The 12,180-nt window shown below is 46.3% G+C and overlaps 1 protein-coding gene across 6 annotated transcripts in view; it reads left to right on the top strand.

Moving 5' to 3' along the window:
• The first annotated feature begins 9,699 nt into the window (after window positions 1–9,699).
• SLIT2 (slit guidance ligand 2) overlaps window positions 9,700–12,180 on the top strand; it is a 239,955-nt gene continuing 237,474 nt past the window's right edge. For 2 of the 6 annotated variants that reach the window (XM_081207584.1, XM_081207585.1), the window contains exon 1: window positions 9,700–10,688. In XM_081207584.1, coding sequence (XP_081063710.1) covers window positions 10,507–10,688 — 182 coding nt within the window. In that variant the 5' untranslated portion in view covers window positions 9,700–10,506. The remainder of the gene's footprint in view (window positions 10,689–12,180) is intronic. The other 4 variants (XM_081207586.1, XM_081207587.1, XM_081207582.1 and 1 more) reach the window with 4 other exon arrangements.

The following is a 12,180-nucleotide window of genomic DNA, read 5'->3' on the forward strand; positions in this document are numbered from 1 at the left end:
TAGTTGTTTAGTCGTGTCCAACTCTTCATGACCCCATGGACCATAGCACACCAGGCACTCCTGTCTTCCACTGTCTCCCACAGTTTGGTCAAACTCATGTTGGTAGCTTCGAGAACACTATCCAACCATCTCGTCCTGTGTCGTCCCCTTCTCCTTGTGCCCTCTATCTTTCCCAACATCAGGGTCTTGTCCAGGGAGTCTTCTCTTCTCATGAGGTGGCCAAAGTATTGGAGCCTCAGCTTCAGGATCTGTCCTTCCAGTGAGCACTCAGAGCTGATTTCCTTAAGAATGGATAGGTTTGATCTTCTTGCAGTCCATGGGACTCTCAAGAGTCTCCTCCAGCACCATAATTCAAAAGCATGGACTGTGGTTATACTTCCAAGCAATTCCTTATGCACAGAAGCTTCCTCTTATTTTGTACCTTCTTTGGTCAGTAGGAGATACAGACACAAAATACCATATTTCAGGGGATTTTGTGAGACGCATGAACTGCGAGTATGGATTTCTAGAATTAAAAGTCCCTATAACGTTCCCAACCACTAGAAAACGGTGCAGGCTACATTAGGAAATATCCACTAGTCCTACTTGCAGTTATTTTCATTCTGAAAGGTGCAAGGAAACTTTCAGAAACTCTTTCACTGTTAGCATTCTAATATTCCTACACATCATAGCAATAATGATGGCAGTAACAATAATAACAATAATTTTATTTATAGTGTGCTAATCTAAACTTTTTGTCCACAGCGTTGTCTTGGCGGGATACTGGAGTGGCTTGCTGGTTCCTGCTCCATGATCACTGCAGATGGTGAGAGCAGTCACGAATTTAAAAGACGCCTGCTTCCTGAGAGAAAAGCGATGACAAACCTAGACAGCATCTTAAAAAGCAGAGACATCACCTTGCCAACAAAGGTCCGCATAGTTAAAGCTATGGTTTTCCCAATAGTGATGTATGGAAGTAAGAGCTGGACCATAAAGAAGGCTGATCACCAAAGAATTGATGCTTTTGAATTATAGTGCTGGAGGAGACTCTTGAGAGTCCCATGGACTGCAAGAAGATCAAACCTATCCATTCTTAAGGAAATCAGCTCTGAGTGCTTACTGGAAGGACAGATCCTGAAGCTGAGGCTCCAATACTTAGGCCACCTCATGAGAAGAGAAGACTCCCTGGACAAGACCCTGATGTTGGGAAAGACTGAGGGCACAAGGAGAAGGGGATGACAGAGGACGAGATGGTTGGACAGTGTTCTCGAAGCTACTAACATGAGTTTGACCAAACTGCAGCAGTGGAAGACAGGAGTGCCTGGGGTCACAAACTTTAAACACTCTGTGTGTTGAAGGGTTAAGGATTAGGAAGTGGACTTTTAAACCCTGTTAACATTTGTTTCTCCCTCCTGTGAATGTTTCATCTCTTCCACCTTCCACCAAAGATAGTTACACTCACAGTCACCACCACCATGCAGAACAGGACGTCTGCTCAGCTATCTGCTCTGTTTTATTTGCTAGAAGGATTTGTCCTATTAGTGGAAGCCTGTTGGAGACACTAAGGATGTCTCTCAATAAAAGATCTAATCAGTTCACAGAACGAGAATAACAGTGCTCTTTTTTTTAATGGAAAATTTACTTATTGGAGAAGAAACAGGGAGCCCCAGCATGGATGTGTGTGTGTGTGTGTGTGTGTGTGTGTGTGTGTGTGTGTACACATATCCTGCCTTTCCATATTAAAATGTAATGCAATGAAGCTTTAAAGTTTAAAACATTCCAGTCGGTTTTCCTCTGCTCATCCAGTGAAGGCTTCTATAGCAAGATGGAGGGAATTTTTGACAGCTTCTCCCCTCACCACTCCAAACTGCTCCAGAGCACTAGGGGGCTCTTCGGAATAGCGGAGTGTGCCTTCATCGGTGTTCCTAGGTGGAAGTCATCACTTTTTATCTCTTCAGAGGGGCATCAACTGGATACCAACCCTCAGACAAAAACCCTAAAAAGGATACTACTGCGACAAATCAATTGCAGTATAAAAATACAGGAAATGGAAAAGCAAATTCGGGTATTGGCCAGGTTAGGACAAAGGCCTTCTGGGATGAAAAATTCTTCAAGTTAGGGTGGAATGTTGACAGGGAGGAAGCAACCTGATGAGACAGCAAGACTGAGCAAAGGTCCTCCCTCTCTAAGAAGACAGTAAACACTGTAGAAGCTGACCATAGCTGTCAACCTTTCCCTTATCTTGTGCGGAATCCTATTCGGAACAAGGGAATTTCCCTTAAAAAAGGGGAAATGACAGCTATGAAGCTGACTGCACAGCACATGTGTAGGATGGGGGGATCTTGCATAAATTCTGCACGATAAAACTTCAAAGGATTATCTAGACTATTTTCCTTATCAGTAACTGAAATAATAATTTCTAAATTAAGCAAGGGAACTTTGGCGTACAAGGCATTATGGAAACCTCTTGCGATTTTCTTCCTTTCCATTACTGTAGAAAAGAAAAGCTACTAGCAGAAAAGGGAAGCAAACTAAAAAAATTGTATTCTGCAATACTAAAGCTGAAAGACAGTTGTCACCTATGTTGTGTCATGTGAGCAAATCACTGGCAAATCCTGTTTCAGAGGTGGTTCTTGCCTATTTTCAAACAACTTCCTTGCTCTATGATGATGAAATGTTCTGGTGAACATTACACTTCTTGCATCTGATTATGCTGACTCTATTTTATGAAAGTTTATGCAGTAATAAATTTGTTAAGGTTTTAAGGTGTCACAAGACATTGTCATTGCATGCGTGAATGTTCTGCTATTGATCAAAACTTGAATCTGTAGTTTTTTGTGTGAAAGCAATGACAGTGTTGCGCACAAAGAGTTCTGTTTGAGCACTCGGACTTCCACTTTCTCTTCCTGTGCATCCTCAAAATCTTCTCCAGAGGGTCCTCCAAATCTCTGGATATTTTGAGTGTGTGTGTGTAGAGGGAACTGAAGAAAAGATGGAATGAAAGTTCTATTGTACAGGCAGAAGTCTGCTGTTATAGAATATGACCGATTGACATCATTTACCTATGGCAAGAAGTCTGTAGGTAAGTTTATGGGGCTTCTTTTTTTTTCAGTGCAGAGTACTGACTTAGGGTGTTTCTGCAATATTTGTTTTATTTACAGATGCATTAGCAAGACATGCTAAAGTCAATAAATACTCCTGCAAAAGCCAACAAATCTGCCACCCCCTACACTAGACTGCAAGAGACAGCCCTACACCCCAATATGATTCAGCTTCTGAAAACTCGCAACTCCCTCCTTCTCCCAATTCAAGACAGCGAAACTTTTTCTCTGCTTTCTTCAAATAGCTGAAAGGTGGGTATGCCATCATTCGTCAAGCGAGTAATGAAGCATTACAAAAACCTGTTTAACAGAGAGGACAGTGATTAATCAGTTAAGTTTATCTTATCCCCCACCACCCACCAGAGATTAAAGGTAGAGTAAGTTCCAGTTCTGAGGTCACTCCCTGTGCTACAGATATGTTATTTAATACAAATAGCTAATTAAGAAAGAAAAATGAACTTGAGTGCAATGGCCCACATAAAAGTTTCTGGCTTTGATGCACATGCTTCTACTTGCTTACATCTTTCATATGTGTTACCTTTTTTTTGCAAATGGAAGCAACCTGAATAGTACACTTGTGACACTGTAATTTCCTGGACTTGGGTCAGACATCCTTATTGTAGCAGAGTGGCAGTATTTTGGGACCAGAAATTGTGCAAAGATCCATCAGATGACTTTGTTTAGTCATTTAGTCGTGTCTGACTCTTCATGACTCCATGGACCAGAAAATGCCAGGCACTCCTATCTTCCACAGTTTGGTCAAACTCATGTTAGTAGCTTCGAGAACACTGTCCAACCATCTTGTCCTCTGTCGTCCCCTTCTCCTTGTGCCCTCCATCTTTCCCAGCATCAAGGTCTTTTCCAGGGAGTCTTCTCTTCTCATGAGGTGGCCAAAGTATTGGAGCCTCAGCTTTAGGATCTGTCCTTCCAGTGAGCACTCAGGGTTGATTTCCTTAAGAATGGATAGGTTTGATCTTCTTGCAGTCCATGGGACTCTCAAGAGTCTCCTCCAGCACCATAATTCAAAAATATCAGTTCTTCAGCGACCAGTCTTCTTTATGGTCCAGCTCTCACTTCCATACATCACAACTGGGAAAACCATAGCTTTAACTATACAGACCTTTGTTGGCAAGGTGATGTCTCTGCTTTTAAAGATGCTGTCTAGGTTTGTCATCGCTTTTCTCCCAAGAAGCAGGTGTCTTTTAATTTTGTGACTGCTGTCACCATCTGCAGTGATCATGGAGCCCAAGAAAGTAAAATCTCTCACTGCCTCCATTTCTTCCCCTTCTGTTGCCAGGAGGTGATGACTACTGTACCATAAATTTAATCGATAATAAAAATAATAGAAACCCATTTGGATGTTATCCCATCTTCCCCAAATTATCCCTAGATATTCTGAGGATCCCAATTTCTACACTGAATTGTTTGTGCCATGAGCCCACAAATTCATAAGATTCTTTACATTCTTCTCTTTACAATAATAATTAAGTTAGGTCCTTAGTGACCCTTTCCTTCAAGCACTAATGACCAAGTGTGATACCCCCTTCCAAACAGAGTCAAGAGCTAAAGAAAAATTACTTTTCTTCTCTTTTCTGTTGTCAGAAATGTTAAGTGACATCAACAATGTTATAATCTCATTCATAAGTATGCTGCACACGTTGGAATCAATGAGTGGCTACAGAAATGCCGCCCCTGGAAATGATGGGTTGATAATACCAACAATACGATCCTGATGACGTTTTAAGATTGGGACATTGGTTAATAAATTTTGATGGAAGCTGAAGAGAGGAGAGAAATTTAGCTTGTATCTTCCTAATGAGCTTCTAAGCACATGCTCTGTAGGATTAAAACATTTTTGTTACAAAGAGGAATTATGATAGTTTCCTTCAGCACAATTTCCAAAATCAAACATGATGCAGTCTCTCAAAAAAAACCACAGTGCCTTGTGGGGCAAACAAAAGAGGAGGAAGGACAAAACCAAAATGGTGAGAGCCACCTTGAAACAACCTTGGATTAGACCATTTACAATATGGAATAACTGTTTGTCAGTTTCATAAATTATTTAAGGTTGTGGCTTCTGATTCATTGGAAGGTCAGCGGTTTGAATCCCCATGACAGGGTGAGCTCCCGTTGCTCAGTTCCTGCCAACAAAGCAGTTCGAAAGCACCTCAAAGTGCAAGTAGATAAATAGGCACCACTCCGGCGGGAAAGTAAATGGCGTTTATGTGCGCTGCTCTGGTTCGCCAGAAGCAGCTTAATCATGCTGGCCACATGACCCGGAAAAACTGTCTGCGGACAAACGCTGGCTCCCTCAGCCAGTAAAGCGAGATGAGCACCACAACCCCAGAGTCGTTCGTGACTAGACTTAATGGTCAGGGGTCCTTTACCTTTTAGTGAGATATTTACAAAAGCAGTAGAATGTACTATATGGGGAAAGGCTGTAGCATGTAGCTTTGTGTACAAAAGGTTCCAAATTTAATCTCTGGTATCTACAGGCAGGGCTGGGAAAGAGTCCTCCCTAAAACATTAGAGAGCCATTGCCAGTTGCTGTCTATAGTACCAGTTGGACCAGTGGTTGCTATGTGCCAACTTCCTAAGTTTTTATTAAGGATTTTGGAGCAAACTACCTATTTTTTTCACATTAAACTTCATAGATATAGCTCCTCTAGTGCCACAAAATCCTAGAATTGTAGAGACAGAAGGAATACAAAGGGTCATCTAATCCAACCCCTGACATTCGGGAATATCAACTAATGTATCCATGACAGGTGGCCATCAAACCTCTGCTTAAAAACCTCCAAGGAGAGAAAGTCTACCACCTCTTGTGGGTGTCTGTTCTACTTAAGCTTTTTGAAACCTGCCTTCTTAATGTCCCGAGTGGAGTGCATGTCTGACTACACTCAGCTTCCCTTTGCCTTGGTATCATGAAACCCAGGAGGACATGATCACTTCCTCCAAAGGTTCCCTGAGTTGGTGAGGATCTTTTAGTGAGGACCAGGTCCAAGAGAGATGAGCCCCTTGTTGCTTCTTCAACCTTCTGGGAAATGAAATTTTGTGTGAAGAACTTGAGGAATTTTTGGACCTTACATTCATGACAGAGTTTGAGTTCCAAGAGATATTGGGGTAGTTAAAGTCTCCCATGACAACCAAACATTCAAAAAGGGGAGCTACAGTAATCTGCTCAATAAAGGCACCACCTACATCTTCAGATTGGGTTGGATGTCTATAGCAGGCATCCACATTAGGGTCACTCCTGTTTCCTTCTCTTACAATTTTTACCCATATATTCGGAATCTGCCTTCCATGCTCCAAGTCATGGATCTCTTTAAAAGTGTACACACACTTGATGTATAATGCTACTCCTCCTACATTCCTGTTTGATCCATTCATTTTGGGCATGAGTCTCATCCTACTGCATTTGAGAAATGCCTGTTAGGTCATATTTGTCACCGTGTAATAAGAGCTCAAGTTTTCTTTGCTTGTTTCCCATACTCTATGCATTAGTATAGAGACAACTGAAACCATGGATCATTCCTCCACACACTGCTACCTCTGTCTCCCTCCATAGGGAGTTACCTGCCGCCACCACCACCACATGTCTCTTCCTTCTCAGGTGAGTGGCAGCAAATAGAAATGTAGTGAAAAATAATATATATTTATGAAATCAAAAGTCAGTGGATCTACTGACTCTATACCAGGCATAGGCAAACTCAGCCCTCCAGATGTTTTGGGACTATAATTCCCATCATCATCCCTGACCACTGGTCCTGTTAGCTAGGGATCATGGGAGTTGTAGTCCCAAAACATCTGGAGGGCTGAGTTTGCCTATGACATGTGCCCTGATCTAACCCATTAAGCATATGGGTTAAAGAACTCATCTGTCTCCCATGAATCAATTAAAAATATATTATAGTGCAGGTCAAAATTTGTACTGAATACTTGTCCAATACTGATGCTGGATGTATGATTTTTGTGGGATATGGAAAGTTATGTGTAGCATTTTTTATTTGTATTGTCTCAGATAAAATCCAGAGCAATAACTATAAGGGTGGAATTGCAGAGTGAAGTGGCTGTCAGTGTTTAGATGTCCACATATAAAAATACAATTCAGATTTTTCAGAATCAATGTATTGATGTTGTGGGAGGTGCTGTCATTACTTTTTCATGATGCTTCAGTTAAATCTCTGTAAATGTAAATGCTGGTCAAAAATCTATGATCCAGCATCCTCAGCCTCAATAGTGCTTGAGCCTCTAGGCCATGTATTCAGGCCTGACACTCTGTTGTAGCCGTAATGAAAAATGCATCAGGATGTAGTACAGTCCACATTCACCCTATCGATCAGCAGATATGTCTTATTTAAGAATATGCTCTTTATGAATCTTGGGGTTATTGAATGCGCACACACACACAAAATTCAGCTTTAATTCTAAAACCTAGATAGGGAATTCTTATTTTTGTTAAAATGTGTAATTTTTTTTAAAAAAAATAATCATCTGTGGTGAAGCCAAAGTACACACATGCAATTATGATATGGTTACCAGACGTCCCCGTTTCCCGGGGACAGTTCCCAGATTTACAAATCTGTCCCCGGACAAAATCCATCCCTGAAATGTCCCCAGATTTCATTTAATGACCCCGGATTTATATCTTAAGTGTTGTAGATTTATTAGTAGGGAATGAATGTTGCGTGATTGGTTCAACGGCACAAGACACATCATATGGGGATGTCCGGTGAGGCAAAATGGCGAGTGCCATGGCAGTGAGCAGCTCCAGAAGCCAGCAAAAGCCAACTGTGCTACCAGGCTGGCTCTGGGCTGCTGAGACTGCCGCTGCCACCACCACTACCAAAGGAGAACCGGGGATGCCTGCCACATCAACTGGGGGAACTGATGACCCCCCCCCATTGACCCAAATCGAGCTGGGGGCAAGAGCACCCGGCCTCCTGTCCAGCGGCACTCTGGGGCCAGGAAAACCCCGGAGCTGACACAGGGAGGAGGAGAGAAGGAGAAGGAGAAGGAAGAGAGAGGAAGAGGAAGAAGAAAAAAGAGGCAAGTCCCGACCTTGCTGCGCTGCTGCTGCTGAGGAGGAGAGGTAGGAGAGCACCGGGAGGGCAAGGACACATGGCTGATCCCAGTCCCAACCCGAGCCTACTCCATGGCAGCTAGCACTCCAAAAGAGCAGGCTGGGGCCCAGAGGAAGGCAGCGCAACAGAGACCACAGAAGAGAAGATACAGTGGTACCTCAGGATGCGAACGGGATCCGTTCCGGAGCGCTGTTCGCATCCTGAACAGAATGCAAGATGCAATGGCATGTCTGCGTGTGCATGGGTCGTGTTTCGCTGCTTTCGCGCATGACGTCAATTTGAGCATCTGTGCATGCACGAGTGGCGAAACCCGGAAGTAATGCGCTCCGTTACTTCCGGGTTTCCGCGGAGTGCATGACTGTATTGCTGCTGCTTCTTTTTTTTTAAAAAAAACAACTTTTTTTAATAACCATTTTTTTCTCTTTTCCAAAAATAAAAAAGTGTCTCCAGATTCTTTGAAAAAAATCTGGTAACCTTAAATTATGAGGTCCAGTGAGAAGATTTCAAGTCTGTCCACTTCCTTTCTCCCACCCTGTTTGGAGACAATTGAGAATTCTTTGCAAAGTCACACATGCTGCCACTCTCTGGCAAGTTCAGCTCCCCTTCCCGTGCGCCTCTCTTGTCAGCCTGGCTCCTCCCCTCCCCAATAGTACCGCCAATCAGCAGGGGCCCTTGTGGACACAGGGGCGTGGCCAAGGAAGGCGCGGCTCGAGGGCTGTATAAAAGGGCGCGCGGGGCGACGGACTTTCTGTGGCGAGAAGAACTCGCGGGTTGGCGTCGAGGTGCCCATCATCAGCTGCGAAGTTGGGTTTTAAAAAAAAGCACACAATACATAAAAATGGCAGGAGGGAGGCAGTGATGTTCCTTCATAAGGGCTGGAAACCTGGCATGCACACTTGTTTAAACCTGAGAAACTTCGTCCTAAGGGGAGTTGCGCGCAGCGCCTTGCGGAAAGCGCACTTTCTGAGGGAAGTCTGCGGCCGCCCTTGAGCGCTCGCGGCGGTTGGCGCGCGTGAACGGCGAGCCAGCAGCTCTATCGACCTCGCTCCCGAAAAAAAGTGCTTGGGGAGAAGGGAAACCTGAGGGCCCGGCGCCCAGCACCTGGTTTCCCCGCCTCCGCCATCCCCCGGCGCCGCCTCGCCCCTTGGCGGCGGCGGCAGCAGCTGCCCCCTTGCCGCCGCCGCCGCTCACCTCTCCCCTCAGGTGCAGCCGCCGCGAAGCGCCACTGTCTCCGGGCGCCGGGCGCGAGGAGGAGGCGGCGCGCGTCCCCGCCCCTTTCCCCTCCCACCCGGCTCCTGAGCTGCGCCAGGAGGGAGCTGCTGAGGGGGCTTCGATTCCGCGCTCGCCTCCGCCACAGGATCGGGCTCCGGAGCGACCTCGGCGCCGAGGAGGAAGAGGAGCCTGCGGCGCGCTCCCTGCTGCTCCTTCAGCGGCTCCTCTTCGCCCTTGCGCTTCGCCTGGTGGCTTGCGCGCCCACCTCTTGGTCGCCGCCGACCCGAACTTGTCCGCGAAGGGCGGGAGTTGTGTGTGAGGGAGAGAGAGCGCGCGCGTGTGTCTCCTCCTCCTCCTCCTCCCGCCTCTTTGCCTGCGATTCTTAACCTCTACCGGCGTCCATCCTCCTCAGTGCAGCGCAGCCCGACGTTGGGGGAGCCGGTGTGTGTGTGTGGAGCTGCTCCTGCCCGCCCTCGCCTCTCTCTCGGTCCCTCTCTCGGCGAGGACGAAGCATGCAGCCGGCGCTGGCGCTCTAGGGGCTCGCCGGCGGTCGCAATGCAGCTCGGCGCAGGCGGCGGCGGCGGGGAGAGCGAGCTTTTCTCCAAGGCGGCGCGGCGCGAGGCTGGGGGCGGCGGCGGCGGCTGCTGCGGCGGCGACGGCGGCTTCGGCTTCGGCTTCTTCTTGACGGGCTTCTAAAGCCTGGACGGAGCGGGATTCCAACATGCCGTGCTGAGAAGGACCAGGAGGCGCCAGAAACAGGGGCTGGGCTCGCGCGTCGTCCGTCCGTCCGCTTCGCCAGCGGACTTCCGAGGGGCTCGCCTTCGCGGCCGGCCCCCACCCGCCGGCGGGACTCGCACCTCCGCTGCTTCGGAGGGGGACTCTGCCTGGGGATCCGCCTCGACGTCGCCTCCCTGCCCTGACTTCGCTCGGGGATTTGGATTCTGCCTTGGGACCTTGCAACTTGCAACCAGGAGGAGGAGGGCTTTATTTTTATCTTTTTAAGGGGGTCTCTCTTTTTTTTTTTTTGAGGGGGTCTCTATCCCCACCACCGAAGGGGGAAGCGATCGGGTTTCCCCCAGCGCCGGATCCGCGTCTCTCCGTGGGGATCCGGCGGTGACCTCGAGGAGACGATGAAGCTGCTGGTGGCGCTGGCTTGGCTCTGCCCGGGCGCGCTGCTGCTGCTGCTCCGCCTGGGCGAGGTGGCGCCGCAGCCTTGCCCGGCTCAGTGCTCCTGTTCCGGGAGCACCGTGGACTGTCACGGGCTGGCGCTGCGGAGCGTCCCCAGGAACGTCCCTCGCAACACCGAGAGGCTGTAAGTCGCCTTCCTCCCTGCGGATTTCCCATCCACCTCCCCAGAAACACACCTGCCGCCCTCCCCTCCCCGCCCCCCCCCGTGCCCAGGTCCCAACATCCTTAACCATCCCCTTCCCTCTCATCCAGCCAACATGTCAAGCAACCCATTGCTGTTGCCAGAGGAGGGAAGACATTTCCTTCTCCCCATTTAAAAAAAGCAAAGCTAAGTGGAAATGGAATTAGTGCTTTCAATTCTCCCAACACTTTCCCTGGTTCCTTTTTAGGGTGCGTCTCCCCCTGCCCCCAGCTTTGTTGTTCTTTTTCCCCAAAAATTTTTTTTATTGGTTTTCACAATATTATAAACAAACAAACACATAAGAGAAACAAACATAAATCATAGCCTTATTGAAAATTACACTTGTTAACATTGTTAAGTGACTTCCTCGCTTCCCCTTGGTTGAATTTCATTGCATGTCCTTTTAACGGTTTTCCAAATCACAGTTCTTATAAAATTTAACTTAAAAATTAACATCATTAGATCTTCGCATTATGAAATTAAACATATTAATTCGATGCTTAACATAAATAAAATCCTAAGCCAATTAAGTATGTTTTCTGTTAATTTAACTTAACATAGTTAACTAAGTAATCATTAAATTTAATCCACTCTTCCTGATACTCCTCCCCTGCCCCCAGCTTTGAAGCAGTAATTCTCCAGTGCATAGTTGCATTATAGGTACCTTGCTCAGCAGCAGCAGCCTTTCAGAGTAGTTCACAGTCGAAGTTTCAGAGCTTTATTTCCTTCTGAAGAGCCGCCTTTATACTGTATGCTTTTGTTTAGTTATTAATGCAGTTCTTTATTATGGGCGTACAAAGTTATACCCCACTTTTGCTGCTCTGCAAAGGAGTTGCTAAAAGTGGCTTACAAGTGTGGAAACCAATAAGAACCCAGCCATTAAAAGGCAAGTCTGTCAAATTAAACAGCAGGACAAATGCAAAAAAGCAGCACCAGCGATCAATACACAGAGTTCCTTATGGGCCTCCCCCCCTTAAAAAAAATCAATGTATGTTGCAGATGGCTTGTGATGTGGTTAGTGCCGGTGGTTACCAATCTCTTTAGGACTTCCGCTATTTCATATTTTTTTTAGTGTAGTACCAATACCAGATGTCCTTTATCACTTTCTCTGCTGCCTTAGAACACGTATGCACACACACAGATCAATGTATCTTATTTTAGAACACCACAGCCTCAAATTAGCTTCTCCTTATTTCGGAATACTTCAAGTTCCTTGAACAAATACCCAGTTATTCCTTTATTTCTAAATTATTGATTTGGTAAGCCCAACGTACCTTCCCCCCTCCCTTTCCTGCAATTCTCATTATGGGGTTTGGGTAATGTAAGGAGACATGAAAGAACCAGGCCATTAGTTCCACTGCTTTGCTCCCCCCCCCCCTTACTCAGCAGTAATAAGCAAAATACACTGCTGTTAATTTGGGTCAGGAAGAGACTA

This window comes from Podarcis bocagei (genome assembly GCF_964188305.1).
Source record: "Podarcis bocagei genome assembly, chromosome: 9".
Classification (NCBI taxonomy): Eukaryota; Metazoa; Chordata; class Lepidosauria; order Squamata; family Lacertidae; genus Podarcis; species Podarcis bocagei.